Here is a 20589-nt window from a genome sequence, read left to right as displayed (position 1 = left end):
GTCGCTGACTTTTGCTGCTACATGTACTGTGTATCCTTTTGTCTACCCAGTGCATGTTTGTGTTTTGTTCTGTTCATATTCTTATTATTTAGAAGTGTCTCTCTTGTCATACTTGCAGTTTATCTACTGACATTCTCTTGAAGGAATTAACTTTATTTTTGTTTAATTCAGCATTATCCATCATTGACCTGATATTGCTTGCTGAGACAGAGGGTTACTTTCCATTGTACACATTATTAGGGATTTCAAGCATTCTGTTCACATATGGATTTTGGAGGAAGTGTGATTGCTGTAATGTCTCTGTGTACAGTGTAATTATTCTAAACTTGTCTTTGTGAACCCTATGGGAGTGATATGTAGGTAGGGGGGGAGGGGGGGGGGGTTAATATATTCCTAGATTCATCACTTCAAGTTGGTGCTAGAAACTTTATGGGGAGGTTTTCATGTGACAGTTTACTTCCATCTTCAAATGTCTGCCAGTTCTGTTCTTTCAACTTCTTCATGATGCTCTCACATGGGTTGAACAAATTTATGACCATTAATGCTGCCCTTCTTTGTATCCATTCAATACCCTCTGTTAGTCCTATTTAGTATGGGTCCCATGCACTTGAGCAGCATTCTAGGTTGGGTCATATGAGTGTTTTGTATTCAGTATTCTTTGTAGACTGAGTAAATTTCCCTAGTATTTACCAACAAAATGCAGTTTGCTGCCTGCTTTACTTATGACTGAGACTTTGTGAACATTCCATTTGATATCCCTCCAAGCTATTACACACAGGTATTTGTATGAGTTGAGCAATTCCAGTTGTATCTCATTGATATTATATACATTGGATTTTTCAATTTGTGAAGTGCACAATTTTCCATTTCTGAACATTTAAAACAAGCTGCAAAACATTAAACCCTTTTGAATTCTTATCTAGATCTGACTGAATATTTGCTCAGATTTTTTCAGACAGTACTTCTTTATAGATCACTGCATTGCCTACAAAAAGACTGAGATTTCTATTAATATTGTCAGCAAGATCATTTATATACAAGACAAACATCGAGGGGCCCAACACAGTTCCCTGGCATGCACTCAAAGCTACTTCTACATTTGTTGATAACTCTCCATTGAAGGTAACTTACTACATACTCCTCACCAAAATATCCTCAGCCCATTCATAAGTTTTGTTTCATATTCTATGCAATAATATTTTTGATAGCAAACATCCATATGGTACTGAGTCAATTGCTCTTCAGAAACCAAAGAATGCTGCATCTATCTGGCTGCCATGATTCAAAGTCATATGAGAGAAGTACAAGTTGGGAAACACATTATCTGTTTTTTGAGTCCACAGGGATTAGCATGCTGTTCAAGACACCACATTATGTTCAAGCATATGATCAGAGTTTATTTTAGTTTCTGAAAGATCTTTCAACAATATACTGCTATGATAGTAACTGAAGGCTTCACTCATTGCTCTCTTGACAACCAAATGCGTTTCATTCAACATCTCTTTACCTATAGCCCTCTGATCTGTTTTACATCACTTATGCAATAGTCTCTATTTCTTTATGTGTACTACAAGAGTGACTGTGTCCTTCATCATATCACATAAAGTTGTACTCCTACTGTCAACAATAACAGCCCTGTAACTGGCAAAACATATACTGTCAAATGGAGAGCCACCTGCAGGATGACACATGTTATGCTAGCAATTATGTAAACACTGTTTGGCTTTCTACATTGGCATGTATACCACCAAATTATTGATTAGGATGAACGGGCATAGGCAGAGGGTGTATACTGTCAACTCAAAATAGCCTGTTGCAGAGCATGCTCCTCAACATGACATTTGTGACGTTGGCACCTGTTTCTCCACACATGCCATCTGGATTCTTTCCTCAGACACCAGTCTCTCAGAACTCTGCTGGTGGGAACTAGCACTATAACATGTCCTTGATTCACACCACCCACCTGGACTTAATTTATGTTAATTTCTTCTGGCTCAGCATTTTTTCACTACAACTACTCTTTGCTTCACTCTGTTTTAGTTTTCTACATCTTTCATTGTCTTTCCCGTCTATTTTTCACTGCCCCCTTCCACCTTTGTAATGTACAATGCACTTAGCTTTTCACTATTATTAACTCATCATGATGTTTAAGCAGTAATCTCTGTCTGCATATTACTCTGTCTTCCACTTTTAAGCTCTCAGGTTTTCAAATCTTGTCTGATGCATTCTCCAACAATCAGTCTTTCCTTGTCATTCCGTACGGTAAGTCTCCCCTGACCTGCGGTTCTGGGTGCCTTTCCTGAAATCTACCCGCTTTCTGAGACCTGTCCATGCATTTTCCTTCACCCTTCTCCCTCCCCTTTCAACTCTTCTGCCTGAAGAAGGAGCCACTGGCTCTGAAAGCTTTCCAATTACAACAGTATTTTATGTGTGTGTTCTGCCATAGCTTGTTGAGTTGATTTTTTATCTATCCAATTAAATACTTAAGTTGTCCTGTGGATGGTCAACTATTCTTGTAAAATTAAGCCATAGCTTCTCTACATGCTCCTGTATTGAACTAAAAGTTTCAAGTTTCTCATTGAGATATGAAACTACAGTGTATTGTTTTGTTTACTGAACGTATAAATCTTTCTCCTTGTTTCAGTTGCTCTTTGTACTTTGATAATCATCATTGCTGTAACTTCCTCATTGTCACTGACACCAGTTTTGATACGGACATCCTCAATGAGGTCATCTCCATTTGTTACCATTAAATCTAATGTATGTCCACCATGAGTGGGGTTCTGAACTATCTGCTCTAGGTTTTTCCCAGAGAAGACATTTAGTAACATTTCATGGGATATCTTGTCACAGCCATCAACAACAAGACTATAATTATTGCAATTCACTTTTTTGGATAATTAAAATCTCCTTTGAAGATTACAGTATGATTGAGGAATTTATATGCTAGTGAACTGAGATTTTCTGTAAATTCCCCCCCCCCCCCCCCCCCCCCACATAAGGAAGTATGTCTGGTGGTTGATAGAATGGTCCAGTTATAATTTTTTGCCCACACCTGATACTGAGTCATGGACAAACAATCATATATGCAGTACATCACCTCCATTTCCTATTAGTCTATCATTTCAATACACTCTTAACTTTTCCCCAAAACTCTCACTGCTATCAACTCTGGATTTTAACCTCCTTTCTGTAGTTAGTGTTACGTGACCGTCACTGCTTTTCAGGTGTGCTATCATGTATTTTGCTGATTACATAAAAATCTTTATTGAATAACTGTTCCTTTCATCTATTACTGTCAATCTGCAAAACCTTAACTTTTTTAAGTTGCCAGATTTGTTGCTTAATGGAATTTCATACATGTTGTACATGTTGTTTTTATTAAATAAATGCTTGTACTATACATTCCTGATATCTTCATTGATTAGTTAATTTCTTTCTAGTATTATGTCTGTTTTATTTTGGATCTTACTAATCTATGATCATCTGAAATTCTGAACCACTTTAAAATAAAAAAAAAAGCTTACATCCTGAATTGATCAGTTCCAGGTATACCAGAGGATTTGACTGTTTCACCTGATTTCAATATAACATGGAAACAACCCCTATGCACAAATGGTATATTGCAGGTGTATTATGTGATCATTACATTCTGGAGACCAGTAGAAATTTCAGATGATTGCCCTAAGGAAGAGAGCAAAATATATAGCTTCAGTATATCTCCAAATACAGTGGATTACCATTTTACAGAAGAGAAGCCTTATTCTGTGTACTCAGTGTGTGTACTTGCAGCAACAAACGCTGGCAATGGCAGTGACATCTGTACCAATTTTCGGTCAAAAGCAGTTGGTAAGGAAAAAATAAACTTGGATTATTGAAGCAACTGTAATACTAATATGGAAACATAAAATGGCATGATCTTATAGTAGACAACATTTATTATGTTATTTTTCTGGATATTATGGGTATTTATAGTTGTGTCCTTTTGTGTGTGACATACATTTCGTTTATAGTGTGGAGGAACCAATTTTAGAATTTGATAAAATAAATTTATGCTTATCAATCTGTGGTAAACAGAAATACAAATGAAGAAATGACACTTTTGTAAGCAGGGGCCTCTTAATTTAGCAAAAAAAAAAAAAAAAAAAATTGCTTGGGAGAAACTAAAATATTTCAGATCTAAGTATCAATAAATCTGATCAGAAATGATAACAGTGACAGTGTCTAAGCATGTGATAATTATACAATTTCTTGGATTTGTAATTGGATATTCGAATATGTAAAGGCAATTCATCTATTGAATCTGTGTAATGTTGGATTAGCATACAAACCAGGTGTTAAACATAATACCTCGGCTTATGAACTAGCTTTCTTCTTGAGAGCACTTACAAAAAGACAATTTGTGCTGGCAAAGGAGTCCAAATTAAGTGAATAATTAACTTAGGCACAGTAGTAGGTAGAATGAGTGTGAAAGAAGTTTACGGAGGTATTTTCTGCAACCAAGTTATTTTTCAATTTAATATAATTTACTGCAGCATTAAATAGTTTTTGTACCAGTACAGGCTCACCATCAGATGAGGAAATTTATAGGAACATTAATTTATGAACCATGTGCAGCTAGATGCTAAGGTCATGGTGATTGAATGATATTTTACACCCATCCACACACACACACACACACACACACACACACACACACACACACACACACACACACACACACTCTCTCTCTCTCTCTCTCTCTCTCTCTCTCTCTCTCTCTCACACATACACAAACAGTATTTATGTGCACTTAGGTTTACAGTAAACATACTCTCATATTGCTCGTCATGAACAGTATGCTTGTTTTCACTTAAAACTTCCGGGCTGATAGGCCATGGTCGAAGTATAAAACTGTCTCCTGATGTTTCGTCTCCGACTGTGGGAGACATCCTCGGAGGTAAAGCGGTGAACTGCTTTACCTCTGAGGATGTCTCCTGCAGTCGGAGATGAAACGTCAGGAGACAGTTTTATACTTCGACCACGGTCTATCAGCCCGGAAGTTTTAAGTGAAGACAATACCGGCCGTGAAAGTTTACATTGTATGAGTATGCTTGTTTGGTTTATATTTGAGCAAAGGTCATACTTTATTGTGATGTTAGACATAATTTATACAGAATAGTCAAAATTTCTTACAAATTTACAATTGACACCAAAACCCACAATTTTAAGTAATAATTATTTTATTTTATTATGATTTTTGATGATCCCAATAGCATTAATGTCACTAGGGTATGGAATGAGTCAGTGTTTTTACAATATTTACAAACATCAATTTTTTCATAAAATTTACAATAATAGGTGCAGGAGAGTCCAATATGATAGATGCATTATTGAACATCATTATACATGAAAATAAATAAGATACATGATACAACAAGATGCCAGAATTAAGATTTACATGTACGCTATGAGACACTGACATTGATTTTAGTAATGTCATAATACTTGAAAATCAGTATGTCATTGACAACAAAAATAGTTTATATTTATGCTTGCACTAAATGGGACATCTCAACATCTCAGTTATATAATGGTTACCCCCCCCCCCCCCCCCCACCTCCCACCACACACATACATACACACAACACACACACACACACACACACACACACACACACACACACACACACACACACACACACATGACCACTGTTGCTGGCTGCTCAGAGACTGAAACTGAAACACGTCGAGCAGGAGCAACAATCTGTAATTGTTTGAGGAAAAGGGAAGATAGCAGTATAAACTGGTGCTCTATTGTCCACCCAAGCTCCACAACATCCTAGTCCATCCCTCTGCAGCTCCCAGTCCCAACCCATTGCCATTGCCATATATCCCTGTGGAAGTCCCAGGTGCAAACCTGCCCATTTAACCCAACAATCACTTCTTTTTCCAGTCCTGTCACAGTCTTGTTCTACCTGTCAATGGCAGGCCTTCTGTGAAACCAGCCTTGCAATCATTGTTCAGCCTTTTATATTGATATGTCTGTCAACCAGCTATCCAGCAGTATGAATGGCCACTGCTAAACTGTGGCCAAGAGCAAAGTGAACCACCTTATTGCACAACAATCGGCTGTACATAACATGTTTGATTTCAGTGGCTGCTTCACAGCTCTGGCTTTTCTGAGCTGTGCAGATGAGAGTTTCCTTGCAACATATTCTTCATCCTGAAATCATCCTGGCCTCAACCTACCATATTTACTCGAATCTAAGCCACACCTGAAAAATGAGACTCGAAATTCAAGGGGAGAGAAAAGTTTTAGGCCCACCTCCAAATCGAAACAAACTTGGTCCATTGTAATTTGAGACACAATTTAGGTCGAATGAATCATGATACAGCTACAGTAGTTTGGATGGAGTCGTAAGCTTAGCAGTTAAGCTTTACCAGGTAGCATTTGCTATGTCTCAGGCGCTCCGTCCATATTTATAAAGAAGAAAAGAGGAATTGTCTCATTAGCAAAACAATGGCAAGAGACTGCTATTTGTTGTTACTTACAATGCTGCTTTCTTTGATAATGATCAACAACAACCAAATAATAGACTGTGTATGATAGAAGATGTTCTGAATGAGAGTTTAGCGAAAATTTTTCTCCATTTGAAAATCTTTGCAGACGCCTCTTTAGTACATTACATTCTGCACAGAAATTAGAGTCATCTTAGATTTAAAAATCTAGTCAATTGCCATGCTTCATTTCTGACTGTATCACTATTAGGCATAAGAATAATACTAATATAAACATGACATGGTATGTATATTCTTCTGCGTTTGCTGTTGTCTCACTCTAGTTTTGTAGTTTATTAGGCATACAGGATTTAAATGAGATAGCAGCAAACACGAAAGAATACATGGCAAAATGTTTATATTCATATCATTCTTATGGTGAAGGGAATACTGCATGTGATTCACAATTCATAAAAGTTCCTATTAGCAACCATCTCTTTTCACAGGTAAGAAAAAATTCAGAATGTAGAGTTGGCCATATTGTCAAACATCCCAAACAGTCTTGCCAGTCGGATTTTTGTTGTACATTGAAATGCTGCTACATTTGAAGATGAAAAATATGGAATTTGTATTTACTTTGTTGGACAAAGTATGAAAATGCAGTGGTCGAAACTTGGGGCAGATAAAAAAAGCTCGCCTTCCACCTTTTTTTTAAATTTATTTACTGACGCAGAGGTTTTGGCACCAGTATTTATCTTTGTGCCTGCAAAGCATGCCTGTGTAGCACTACATATATTCAACGGCAGAAGTTAGTTGTGGTGGCACCTACCAACGTTTTTCAGAACTTCTGCTTACTTTGCACTCAATTCTAAGCCGCAGGCGGTTTTTTGGTTTACAAAAACCAAAAAAAAGTGTGGCATAGATTCGAGTAAATATGGTATGCCCTCACCCACTCCGCCCGATGGTTTCCTCCCCCTCTATCCTATCATGCCCCCCCCCCCCCTCCCAACTCATATCGCCTCAGCCTCATTGTGCCCTGCTCTCTGCCAGTGCACACACCAATCTTTCCCCCTTCTCTTCTTTTCCAGTCCTGCCCCCCCCCCCCCCCCCGCCCCCCCCCCATGCTACTCCTGCACAGCCTCCCAGCACTGCACTTGGAAGCCTTGTCTTGCCACTGTCCATCCAGCCCCGGCACACTCTGCCAGGCAGTGCTGTTTCCTCTTCTCCCACCCATACCCCGCTGTCCTTCTCCTTGCCCACTCTACTCTGGATTGTTGCTCCTGTTTAATACTTTTCTGTTTCAGTCTTGCCTGATCAGCCAGAGATAGCAGTCACATGCTTGTCAGGTGTGCTTTTTTGTGTGAATGCATGTGTGCTTTTCATTTTTGATAAAGGCTTGGCAGAAAGATTAATGTGTAACAGTATTTTCATTGTGCCTGTCTGCAGCTCAATGTGCCATCTTTATGGTGAGTAGTAATCTATCCTTTTTTCTGACATTGTCAAAGGTAATGTTTGTCTGGTTACTATATAAGCACTTTTATGATTTGGTATTGTGACCATGATATTCACTATTGGTTTTGAGACATGAGTGGTTTTTATTAATGTAACACATAAAGCAGAAGATATACTGGGACATCAGTGTAAAAACCTGCAATTTATGAAACAAATTTCTGCAGGAGTGTCTTGGATGAACACCAATTATAATGCATATAACTTTCTTATGAGTTATGAAATAATTTTTTTGCCAGATGCTGGTTACCCCAAAAGATGAAGCAATAAGGCAACTGTGCAGGGAAATATTCAAAGTATGCAACTCTGATGGCACCCTTATGCATAAACGGTGCAATTATGCGAAAGATAAGAGATAATCAAAGTAACCATATGTTGCAGATAAACTCAAACACAGAGAAAACAAAATTTGATGTAATAATAGTGATACACACTAATAACCTATGTCAATTAACACACAGGTTTACAGAAATAAGGACAGTAGACAATATTGTACATACGCTATACTAAAGAAAAATACCATGATATTTATACATCTTGAAAAATTATATTTTACCACATTTGCATCAGTGCACAGCATCAGAAACACAGTTTTTCACTTAGTCTATATATTACCTTATGCTGTAGTTTTAACATGGCGCTTAATTTTTTTCTTTCCTCCTTGGGAAACAGATTTCCAAAAGAAGACAAAGTGCTTTACTAAGGCTATCAGTGACAATATTTCTGTGTTACACTAGCTGATGAGGGTATACAGATGTACCTCCTTGAATAGTTAGAGAGTCACAAGCTAAAGTCACCTCATAAAATCCTTAATGAACAAACTGAGTCAATACAGAAAACAGAAGTGCGAAGTAGGAGGAAGAATTGGGAACAGGTGCTAACAGTGTGGAGGGAGGTAGTGGGTGTGCAGGCTGGGAATTTGGGAGGGAGGACTGACAGGTGCACAGGTTGGGCATTTGATGTACAGGTATCAGAGCTGGTGAGATGCGGCTTGTGATGAATATGACATGGAGGCATGGATAGGGAAGGGGTGATGGGACAGAGGAAGGGTAAAAAGTTATGTCGAGGGTGTGGGTACAGTGGGTTAGCAGGGTTAACAGAGATCAAAGCCAGGGGGATTACAGGAGGGTACAATGTGTTGCAAGTATAACAATGATCTGTGTAGTTCAGAATAACTGGTACTGAGATCTAGGTGGCATGGGTTGTGAAGCAGCCATTGAACTCTGTCTTAATGTACTCAGCAGTGTCTTGTACCACTGGCTGGTCAACTGTATTCTTGACCACAGACTAGCAGTGGCTAACCCTTCTGATGATCAGATGGTTTGTGGCCATGCCCCCATAAAATGCTATGCAGTGATTGCAGCAGACCTGGTATATGGCATGGCAGCTTTCATAGCTGGCACTGCCTCTGTTGGGATAGGATAAGCTTCTGACAAGTCTGTAGCAGTATGTGCCACATGGCTGAAGTGGGGTCTTGCACCTGAGTCTTCCACAGGATTATGCACCCTGTGGCAAGGGACTGGGAGTGTGAGTGACATGGGGATGGAATAGGATGTTGTGTAGACTGGGTGGGCGATGGACTAATGTTTTAAGAGGGTTAGGAAGCATCTTGGGTAGGATACCCCCTCATGATAATACATAATCAAAGCCTTTTCCACTTGAGGGAATATTGGGTGATGAGGGGGGGTGCTCCTTTTTAGCTGATTCTAGGGTGTAGTGAAAGGATTAGGGGTATGTGAGAATATGGCATGGAAAATCTGTTTGTGATCTTTGTTTGGGGGCTAATGTCTGTCAATGTGTTTGTGACACCTTAAGCTGTTAGGCAAGGCAATTCTCGCTACTGCAGGTATAGTGGTGAGGTAATTTTTTGGTATGTAAGGAGTGTCAGCTGTCAATAAACAGGTATGTATGGCTTAGTGGGTGTAATGTGGACAGAGGGTGGATGGAGCCATCAGAGAGATGGATGCCAATGTCTGTGGTGTTGCCACATGGGGTTGAGGAGCACCAGGTGAAGTGGATGGGAGAGGAAGTGTTGAGGCTGTAGAAGAATGAGGATAGGGTATCTGGCCTTGACCACAGGTCATGGAGATATCATCAGTGAACCTGAATCAGACAAGTGGTTCATGGTTTTCAAAGGCTAGGAAGATTTCCTCTAGATTGTACATAAATGCATAGGAAAATGAGGGTATCTTGCAGGTGATCATGGCTTTGTCACAGATTTGTTTATATACCTTCACCACAAAGGAGCATTTGTTGTGTGTGAGGATAAAGTTAGTAAGGTGGTATGAGGAATAAGGTAGTGAGTCTGGAGTCAGAAGGACATTGGGAAACATAGTGTCTGATAGTGACAGGGCCATGGACATGGGAGATGGTTTATAAGAAGGTGGCATCAACAATAATGGGTAGGGATCCAGGTGGTAATGTGGTGGAGTGGGTCGAGAGTCAGTGTAGGAGTATCACTGATGTGAGTATCTAGGCTTCAGGCAAATGGTTGGATGTACTGTTTGGTGAGAGTGGAAATTAATTCACTGGGAGCACAAAACCAGCTATAATGGGGCATTGAGGACTGTTGAGTTTGTAGATTCTGAGGAGCTTGTAGAAGGTGGGTTTGCAGAGCATCATAGGGATGAGTGAGATGGCCTCAGGTGAGAGATTCTGGTATGAGCCTAGGGATTTCAGCAGAGATTGGAGGTTACATTGGACTTCTGGGATAGGGTCACTATGGCAGATCTTGTCGGTGGAAGACTCAGACACTTGGAGTATGCCTTCTACCAGATAGTCACTGTGATACATCAGGACAGTGGTGGAGGTTTTGTCTGCAAGATCTGGTCAGAGATTGTGGATGTCTGTCCTTTCTTCTGTGGAGACATTAGTATTCTTGAAAAGGGACCTGGGGAAGGATGGTTATGCCAGGTTGGAGGTGAGGAATTCCTGGCTGGTGATAGTGGGGAGCATAGTTAGAAGGGAAGAGGAGGGAGGATCTGATTGGATGGTGGTATGAACTGGGGTAGGCAAAGTTCAGTGTTGGGGTTAGGGTGGCTTTGGTTGGAGGGGTTGGTAGCAAGGAAGTGTTTCCACTGTAGGGATCAGGAGGAGAGAGTAAGTCCTTGATGAGTCCATCATTGTTAAACTTGGGTGTGGTGCTGAAGGCAAGGTATTTCAATAGAACCTGGAGAATTGAGGTTTTTGGCAGAAAGGTTAACAACAGCATTTTGGGTTTTTCTGGTTTCCGGATTTTGTGGGGTGTTGGGAAGGTGTTTTACAGAATGTGGCAAATTTAAAAGATCAGCAAGGCAGAACCTGAGTGGTATGAGAGATTGATGATGGGGTTCACTGTGGGTTGGTGGGGTTTTGACGGGTATTGGTGCTCTAAGATGGGAGTAGGATGTCAATAAGTTTGAAAATTTGTGGTGGTGATGCCTGGAGTGATCTTCCAAATGTTGGAGCACAAGGGTTTCAATTTGGAGGTCTGGCGTATGTAGTTGGAATTGCACAGTAAAAATATCTTTCAGAGGGAGAATAGTTGGTTCTGGGATGCCCTTGCCTTCGAGATATGTTTCTGCAGTACCAAGTTTGTAAGGGACAGAGATTGGCAGAGTCTTAAAAAGTGGAGGTCATTGTGAAAGTTGGGATGGGATCCAGACAAGGGAATTTTTATAACTAGCCCATTAATGGGGATTCGGTGGCTTAGGCAGCATTTAATGTACGGGATGCTGGGGTTTAGCCAGGGATAGGGATCATTTTCTGAAATGATGCAGATAGATGTAGCAGGGCTCCATATGGACTCTGTTAGTTTTTCTGTAACTAATTTGTTCTTTACTACAAGGCATGTCCATAAAGTAAGTGTACTAGATTTTTTAAATTTTCCTGTAGAAATTATACTTAAACAAAGTTACAGATTATTGTTGATACACTTGTTGACTATTTTTTTACACAGTCACCAACCTATTCAGTGCATGTAGAGAGCCGTGGCAGCCAGCCGCTGTGGCCGAGTGGATCTAGGCACTTCAGTCTGGAACCGCACTGCTGCTATGGTCACAGGTTAAAATCCTGCCTCGGGCATGGATGTGTGTGTGATGTCCTTAGGCTAGTTAGGTTTACTTAGTTCTAAGTCTAGGTGACTGATGACCTCAGATGTCTAGGTGACTGATGACCTCAGATGTTAAGTCCCATAGTGCTTAGAGCCATTTGATTTGAGCTGTGGCACAAGCTTCCTTATGCCCTATTTGAAGAACTCTCCTTCCACATCCTTCCCCCATTTCAGAACCTCTTTCTGCACCTGCTTGTCAATTGAAAATTTAATTCCACACATGTGTACTGTCAGGGAGGTGAAGATGATAATCCAAAGGTGCCAAGACAAGGGAATACAGGAGGTGGTCTGAAATGTCCCACCCAAATGAGTTAAGAGAGTTTTAGCTCCAAAACCTCTGAGGCTACAGTTTTTTTGCACAAAATTGTGGTTTTGAATTTTTGGCAGGTGGGGATTCAGTGTGATGCCCCTGTGATGACCGTCCTTTTGTCTCAGGCCTATAATGATCCACATGTGTTTCATATCCAGTCACAATAGAGCTCAGGAAATCCTCACCTTCTAGTTCAAGTTACTCAAGAAACTTGCGGATGCTACTAGGTTGATTTTTCTTTGGCTGCTCTGTCAGCAGTTTTGGGACCCATCTTAAACACTGATTCCAGTATCCCAGCATTTATATGAGAGTCACAAATAAGAGAATTCTCAAGAGTTGTGGAAACATCACAGCAATTTCATTCACTGTTAATCAGTGGTCTTCACAGACAATTTCCTGTGTTTTTTGCACCAACTCCTCACTCAAAATGGAAGGTCTTCCACTCCTCTGTTCATCATGAACATTCGTTCTGTCTGCACTTAAACACACTCATTCTGTTCATAATGCCTTTACTGTAAACAGTTTTGTTTCAAATGGCTCTGAGCACTATGGGAGTTAACTTCTGAGGTCATCAGTCCCCTAGAACTTAGAACTATTTAAACCTAACAACCTAAGGACATCACACACATCCATGCCCGAGGCAGGATTCAAACCTGTGACTGTAGCAGTTGTGCAGCTCCAGACTGTAGTGCCTAGAACCGCTCGGCCACTCCACCCGGCGTAAACACTTCTGATTCGCAAAAAATTTTGATAGGTGTTATTTCTTCTGCAAGTAGGATGTGGATCACAGCATGTGACTCGCATTTGGTGGAATTTCTTACCAACATGTTTCATGCAACTGGACACTACAGAGTATGTTTATGTGCTACCATTTTCCTGTGATACTTTTTCTAGTCAGGGGATCCCTCTGTGCCAATCAGTGTTACCAACTAACCAAAAACAAAAAAATCACAGTCTGTTATGGTCACAATATGCTTACTTTCTGAACAACCCTTATAGTTTATGTTGCCATGTTTCCACAATCTAAAGCTCAGCTTGTGTCTCTTTTTAAAGCTTTCTTAAGTCGAGTGTTTATTTACTTTAAAACCAAGTACATCTAAATACAGTGTGTGTGTGTGTGTGTGTGTGTGTGTGTGTGTGTGTGTGTAAGATGACTAAAATTGAACTTCTCATGGATACTGAGATGCCATGCAATCACCATGACCATAGCATCTGCTTGCAAATGGTCCAGAAAGCAGTGTTCGTGTAATACCTCCATGCAATGATGAGCCTATAGTGATATATGATTTATTGATCTCATTACATGTAGTTTTCTAATCAATTGATTTGATGTACAGAATACAAGCGAATATTTAAGATATTTTATATATATTTCTGAGATACAGCTACACAAATACTTATTATAGTCTACAGCATACAATATATACATACATACATGGTATTTATTTTAACTTGAGACAACTAAGTATTTTGAAAATGATGCACCATATGGAAACAATGTTCTAGGTAAAAAGTTAATATCAGGAAAGGGGCGTCTTTCTGTGTTACAACTGGCCACTCCTGAATGGGGAGTCCGTAAGCACACTTTCTCCTCCTTTCTCTTCTTCCATGTCTTACACCACTCAATTTTCTATTCCACATAAACTACGAGGCTTGGAACTTTAATAGTGGCAACTATTTATTTACAGCTTGTACTAAATAGATATGTGTTTCAAAGTTTTACTGACCTTCAAAGTAGTCACCAGCATTGTGTATTACCTGCTGACAGTGATGTGGAAGTCATAGGATATTCTTAGCAGTGCCAGTTGTGTTGACAGTTCAAGTGGCACGGTCTATTGCCCTACAAATTTGTAGCAGTTGTGAAGTGAATGCCATGAAGTGTTTCCTTCAGTTTAGAAATCGAGTTGAACTCACAAGGGCTTAAGTCATGGGAGTGCAGTAGGTGGTATTGCATTTAGCAGCCCCATCAGTCAAACAAATCAGTAACAGTTTGCACTGTACATGGTTGAGCATTGTCATGCTGGTCATAGGTTGTGTTCCAAAAATGAACAGCATAGAGACAGAAGTGATGACACTTTCTGTAGGACCTGACCATCATTTTACATGACAATGCTCAAGCACATACAGTGCAAGCTGTTACTGATTTGTTTGACTGATGGGGCTGTTAAGTGCTATACCACCTAAACTGCAGGAAACACTTCACAGCATTCACTTCAGAAATGCTACAAATTTGTTGGACGTTAGACCTTGCCACTCAAATTGTCAACACAACTGGCACTGATAAGAGTATCCTATGATTTCCACATCACTGGCAACAGGTTATACACAATGCTGGTGACTACTTTGAAGGTCAGTAAAACTTTGAAACAATTATCTATTTAGCATGAGCTGTAAATAAATAGTTGCCACTATTAAAGTTCCAACCATTGTATTTTCACTTTTGTGTTTTAATTGTCCTCTTACATCATGCTTAACATTTTTATATCTTTATGTGTTGTTGCATAGTCACAGTAATGTTTTTCACTCGTTCAGGAAGGTATTTATTTATTTTTTATTCCTGTTAATTAATTCTGTCAGTAATGGCCATCTTTAGACCTGAGTACACACAGTTTGCTAATCATATTGAGTCAACACATGTAAAAATTGTACAGTCACAATAATGAGCCACACAAGCTTCTTTGTATTCATGTAAAATTTAAGTACTACATGCACAGCTGTAACAGACATGTTGACTCTATGAAGAAACTTATTAGATTGCCTGCAGCTACATGGCCACCCAGCCAAATAGGGACCACTACACCACACTGTGTGCCCCATAGCTTGCAGCATTGCTCCCTCTCCTGGAGAAGCAGAAATTGACTGTTTGAGAAATTCTAATTGCAGGGTATTACAGCATCCTAGATATAGATCTTGTCAGTGGTCCTCTGTCCTCTATGGATCTTCATTTCTGGTCATGTTTTTACACCCTCCTCAATGTGATGAGCATCAGAGGTAGCCCCTCCCACCAAAGCTTCACAACTGTCAAGTCAGTCTTCAAGTCCCTTGAATGTCCCATCATTGACCTGCACTTTTGGATTGTAGCAGAGCTTCATATGGAGGACTGGATGATGTCTCTGTGCTTTTCTCTTCCTGATGAAGGTCACAATCATCAACATTATTTGTGACAACCTGGGCTGTATTTCACTAATTAATGCTAGGCATTGTAGTGCTCTCAGCCCTTCTACTTGGTTTCAAGGCTTGGTGCCTCTGTACAGTTGTTATGAGGTGTTGGGGAGTGATGTCATCCAGGTTACAGTGATGGGATAATCATCTGATTGAGAAAATTTAGAGAACTGGCATTTGAAGCTGACTGCAAAATGATTCTACTGCCACTAACATACATTTCACATTATGACCATGAAGATAAAATATGAGAAATTATGGCTCATGTGGAGGCCTATGGACAGTTGTTTTTCCCTTGTTCTAGTAGCAGTACAGGGTAGCAGTACAGGGTACCTTCCACCATGCACCATACGGTGGTTTATGAAGTGTCTATGGAGATGTAGATGTAGATGTAGATCTCCAGTCAACTGGCATGAATAGGACTGTTGTCTTTGTTGAAGTCCTGTGGCATGATATTTTTCAAACAGTCATCTTCTCTCTCTGCAGTAGCATGCAACATGTCTTGGGCAGCTACAGTGACAACATACTGACATATTATTCTCCAAATGTCTACTTTTCTATGATGTGTTGTACTTGGTGAAGGAGTTTGTTGTACCTGCATTCTTACCATGCTGAGTTGTTTGATGGTTACAGCATTTATTGGAGTCAGCCAAATCTATTCTTTATGGCATGTTTGATTACTGGCAGAGATCAGTGCTGAAGATCTGTACACCTGTTCTTTGACATTCTATACTACCCCCTTATGTAAGGAGTCAACATCCATGGCTGCTATCTCTTGTGTACTCGGATCAACATTTCTGGACACAATACACTGCTGTATCATTCCCTTACTACCTGGCATATGAGACAGCTCTCCTCATGGGGGTCTTCCTCAACTGCCATAGGGACCATATTTGAGAAGAAGTCATACCTCTAACTCTCTCTCTCTCTCTCTCTCTCTCTCTCTCTCTCTCCCCCTCTCCCTCTCTCTCTCTCTGTCTGTGTCTCTCCGAATTCACTGGCACCACTTGATGAGTTCTTCTGTCATTGCAACATATATGTCTTGTCCAACTCAACTCCTTTCATCAAGTGTGAGATTTTGTCAGCTTCTGTCATGAAGTGGCATAGGGCCAAAACATTCTGTACGTACAACTGTGTTGTTTTCCAATGATGGTAAGTGCTGTTCTTCATCTATTCTGGTAAGCGGACTTGCTGATGATTGTTGTCTTAGGGTTTCTTCAGTTTAGCCAGGTATTTATACCTGATATTGCCCTTCTCTTTGCTGTTCTCAAATCACTATGGGCTGTGCTATCCAAGTAAAAGTACACATTTGCTATATACTGCACATAATAATATCCCACTTGTTATATCTGCACCTCAGTTGCCTGTGCCTTTGGAAAACACTGATGAATGCCTGAGGTACAGCAAAATTGCTGCTGTTTCGGAATTCATCTGTCACATGAATAGATGGTTCTTAGAAATTATGTACTGCTTGTATTTTAATTTCTGTCCATGTGGCTGATGGATTTTATGTTGCCCAATTGAAGCAACAGTGATGTAGAAGTTGTGAGGTACCCAGTGTCTCAACAAAACATCATTTTGAAACTACAGTCAATCCTGTATTTGAAGGCAGGGCCATAAATGAACTACAACAATTATAACTGAAAGCATGTTTATTGTGAATGATATTATACAAAGCAAAACAGAACTGAACTCCTGGATGGAGACTGCAGGTGACTGTACAAGCCTCAAATAATCCAGAATACACAGACATTACAAACATAAGATAATTCAAGAAAATTCCAGAAATGATAAATACTAAATAACAAATTACTGCTGGTGCTCATGTTTAAACAAGGGACCTCCACCACACAAACTTGCAAGACTAACCACTATGCCACAATGTGTGTGCAATAGCTTATGGCAATAGGTAAATTTTTATATCTCCTCTACTTTTCTGTGATCACGCTTTTGTGAGAAAATTACAATTTCTTCTGCTTCTCTTTATTAATTGCTCTGCTGTTATTAGAACACACTGTTTTATTTAAATCTTTTTTACGGTGACTTTAATACTTTGACAATTTTGTTCTTAAGACTACCGAAAAGCAAATTTCTAGGATCATTTGTGTGTCAAACTTATTTTTTTAATTGTTTCAGTGCTTGATGGACCAAGAGTTCTGGAAGTGGAATCATTAAATCCAAGAGCTGCAAATATCACATGGAAAAATCCTTGCCCAATAACTGATGAAATAGTTAAATTCTCAGGTCATTTTAGTGGATACAGGCCAGGATTTGAATATCATGCAACATGGTTTGAGCAAGAGGGCCAGTTGCTTTATTATACCATAGAGGACCTGAAGCCTGAGTATAGATATTCATTGGTGATGCATGCATATGGAAAGATGCTTGGTAAAGGAAACAAAACCATCACATACTTCCAACAGCCAGCAGGAAGTAAGAGTACTCATCATGAAAAGTAAAACATGATATAATTTTTAATGTTTCATTAACTGTTGTAGTGCTGTGGAAAGTCGAATAGAACATATTTTCCAAAGTTATCATTAATGGTTGCTTGGCAAGGACAATTTAACAAACATTCATATTTTGCTAGTCAATCATTCATGTCATTCTGAGAATATCTCACTGTGACATATTGCTAGTTGCTCACAATCTGAACAGGTACTGAACTTAAATTTGTGATTTGATTGTTACTTTTGTAAAAAGAAATCAATCTACTTACACATAAGATGTAGTTTATTCATAAAAAGAGATACATTTAATTTTACTGGACAAAAGTTAATCACCCCTAGAGAAATCATTACAAGCATTATTTAATACCATGTAATCCCTCCACTGGACTTAACAACCATCTGGATTCAGTTAGGAAGTGAGTTAACAGGGCTGTGCAGATTTTCACATCCAAGTTAAGCCACTTGCTGAGGATTTGACTGCACAAATCCACCAAATTGTGGGGATACTGATTTTAGCATTTTATATGCTGTTCCAACATGCCCAACAGATTTTTCTGTGGGATTCAAGTCAGGTAATCTTGCAGGGCAAAAGAGATGTAATAGGGTGGGGGAATGTTCAGAAATCAGCCATGTATTCCTTCAGCCTGATGAACTTTTCCTGTTTAGTCTTTGTGCTCCTGTGTGGGAAATGGCCTCTTGTGAAGTTACCAACTACAGGTGTTCATTGCATACAGTTCCTGTCACAATGTTCTCTAATGTGGGGGGACTTTCATTGACTGACTGACTGCAGCACTTTCTGTAGGGTTAGGAGCAATTTTGATTCACAACCTATGAAACATGTCTCTTGTCTCTCTCAGTCAGGATCTATTTCTGACCAAAATTCTGATGTCATATTTTGTTGCCATGTGTGTTACACCACTACTTGTAGACACACTGAACAGTCAACCATGAAAAATCAACAAATCCAGCAATTTCACACACCATATGGTCATGGGCACAGCCAAATATGATTGCTTCTTTTTGCCACTCAGTCAATCCTCACATTTAGCCAAGTTTCTGTGCAATGTCCACTTGGAACATTAATGTCTCACTGAACACTACTGTTTCATGCTCATATAGAGGTAGTGCATGAATGGTTGAGCATGTGACTTGATTTTTGTGCCAGTTGTAAAGGCTTAACAATTCATTTGTGCGTTTACCCTGGGGTAAATAATTTTTTGTCCAGTGAGGTTACAACATGCACCTAGGAACAATGAAAGCTATCTTAAGTTCATATTTCCAAATAAAGCCCAGTGCGAGTCATATCAAAGCTCTGTCTATTAAATATACAGTTCATCAGAAGAACAGCATAGCCATTACAACACTCTTGGTGTGCACTCCACTGCTTGATTCATAAATGCTTAGGCCGACTCTTTGCTGGCTTATACCTACATCTGCAGCTATACTCTAGATAACACTGTGAATTTCATGGCGGAGGGTATTTACCATTGTCCCAGTTATTATGTCTTTTTCCCATTCCCTTCATATATTGTGCATGTGAAGAATGGTTGTTTAAATGCCTAAGTATATGCTGTAATTAATCCTACTTCCACAACAACCTCTTCAAATTATCCAATGGCATCTCAGATATGTGCATCAATAGCCACTAGATAACTGTAAATGACAGTATATAAAGAAAGAAATTTGCCAATATACTGCAGTGACTTGAAGAATACCACAGGAAGTCACTCAAAACATTTGAAATTTAGTTATTTTAGTAGCTTACAATGACGTTGTCCAATACCCAGAATTAGTTTATCCAAAATCTAGTCTTGTCTTCACAATCCCTAAAGCTGTGACACTTAGGGGCTATAATATATTTATAATCATTTAAAGCTAGTTTTTGAAATTTTGAAAGTAGTCTTTCTCTAGTTAGTTTGTATCTGTCTTCAAGTGTTTGCCAGTTCAGTTCCTCAGCATCTCTGTGACACTCTCGATACACTTCCACACACAGAACTACTGCATTAGAACTGCTAAAACATACCTCTTTCAAGTATCCCTTTTTTCCTGACCTATTTCGTGTGGGAACATGTGCTATGTGCATGGCAAAGAAAGTAATGTTAACAGCCAGATAATGGCTCTGTTGTAGATGCACCCTGACATCACTGGTTTGGGTGTTTACAATGCTGTCCAAGCCAAGGAGCAGACAGGAGTCTTACCAGGAGTTGTGTCTTGTCCTCTGCAACTGGTGCCAGAGAGATGACTGCAGTGACAGCTTCTTCCATCACATACAAATTCAGGACTGCTTGGACAGTTTCATAGACTTGAGCTATATGTGTAACTTCCATTAGAAATGGGTCTGATTTCTTTAGTGCATGCTTCCTCACTTCTGAGTTGGGCATAATCCAGCAGCAAGTCACACTCTTAGCTCACTTATTTGTATTATAGTTTAATTCTTAATTTCTTTGCATGCTTTTGGATACTTGCATAGTTTATTTCACAAATTTCAGGCATATTATAGTATTTGAGAGTTGTAGCATTGCGTTTTAGTACCTGTATAGTATAAATTTGTGTAGTCGTCAGTCATCTGTTTGTTTTGAACAGCTTGT

General features: G+C 39.5%; 1 protein-coding gene across 5 annotated transcripts in view; it reads left to right on the top strand.

Moving 5' to 3' along the window:
- The window catches only part of LOC126198697 (phosphatidylinositol phosphatase PTPRQ-like), a 485978-nt gene that overhangs the window by 268666 nt on the left and 196723 nt on the right, over positions 1–20589 (top strand). For all 5 annotated transcript variants that reach the window (XM_049935195.1, XM_049935196.1, XM_049935193.1 and 2 more), the window contains 2 exons: positions 3544–3849; positions 17688–17984. In XM_049935195.1, the coding sequence (XP_049791152.1) occupies positions 3544–3849; positions 17688–17984 (603 nt within the window). The remainder of the gene's footprint in view (positions 1–3543; positions 3850–17687; positions 17985–20589) is intronic.

The sequence above is a fragment of the Schistocerca nitens genome, chromosome 8 (genome assembly GCF_023898315.1).
Source record: "Schistocerca nitens isolate TAMUIC-IGC-003100 chromosome 8, iqSchNite1.1, whole genome shotgun sequence".
Taxonomy (NCBI): domain Eukaryota; kingdom Metazoa; phylum Arthropoda; class Insecta; order Orthoptera; family Acrididae; genus Schistocerca; species Schistocerca nitens.
The sequence above is the reverse complement of the archived record's forward strand: the minus strand, read 5'-3'. Positions and strand labels throughout refer to the sequence as shown.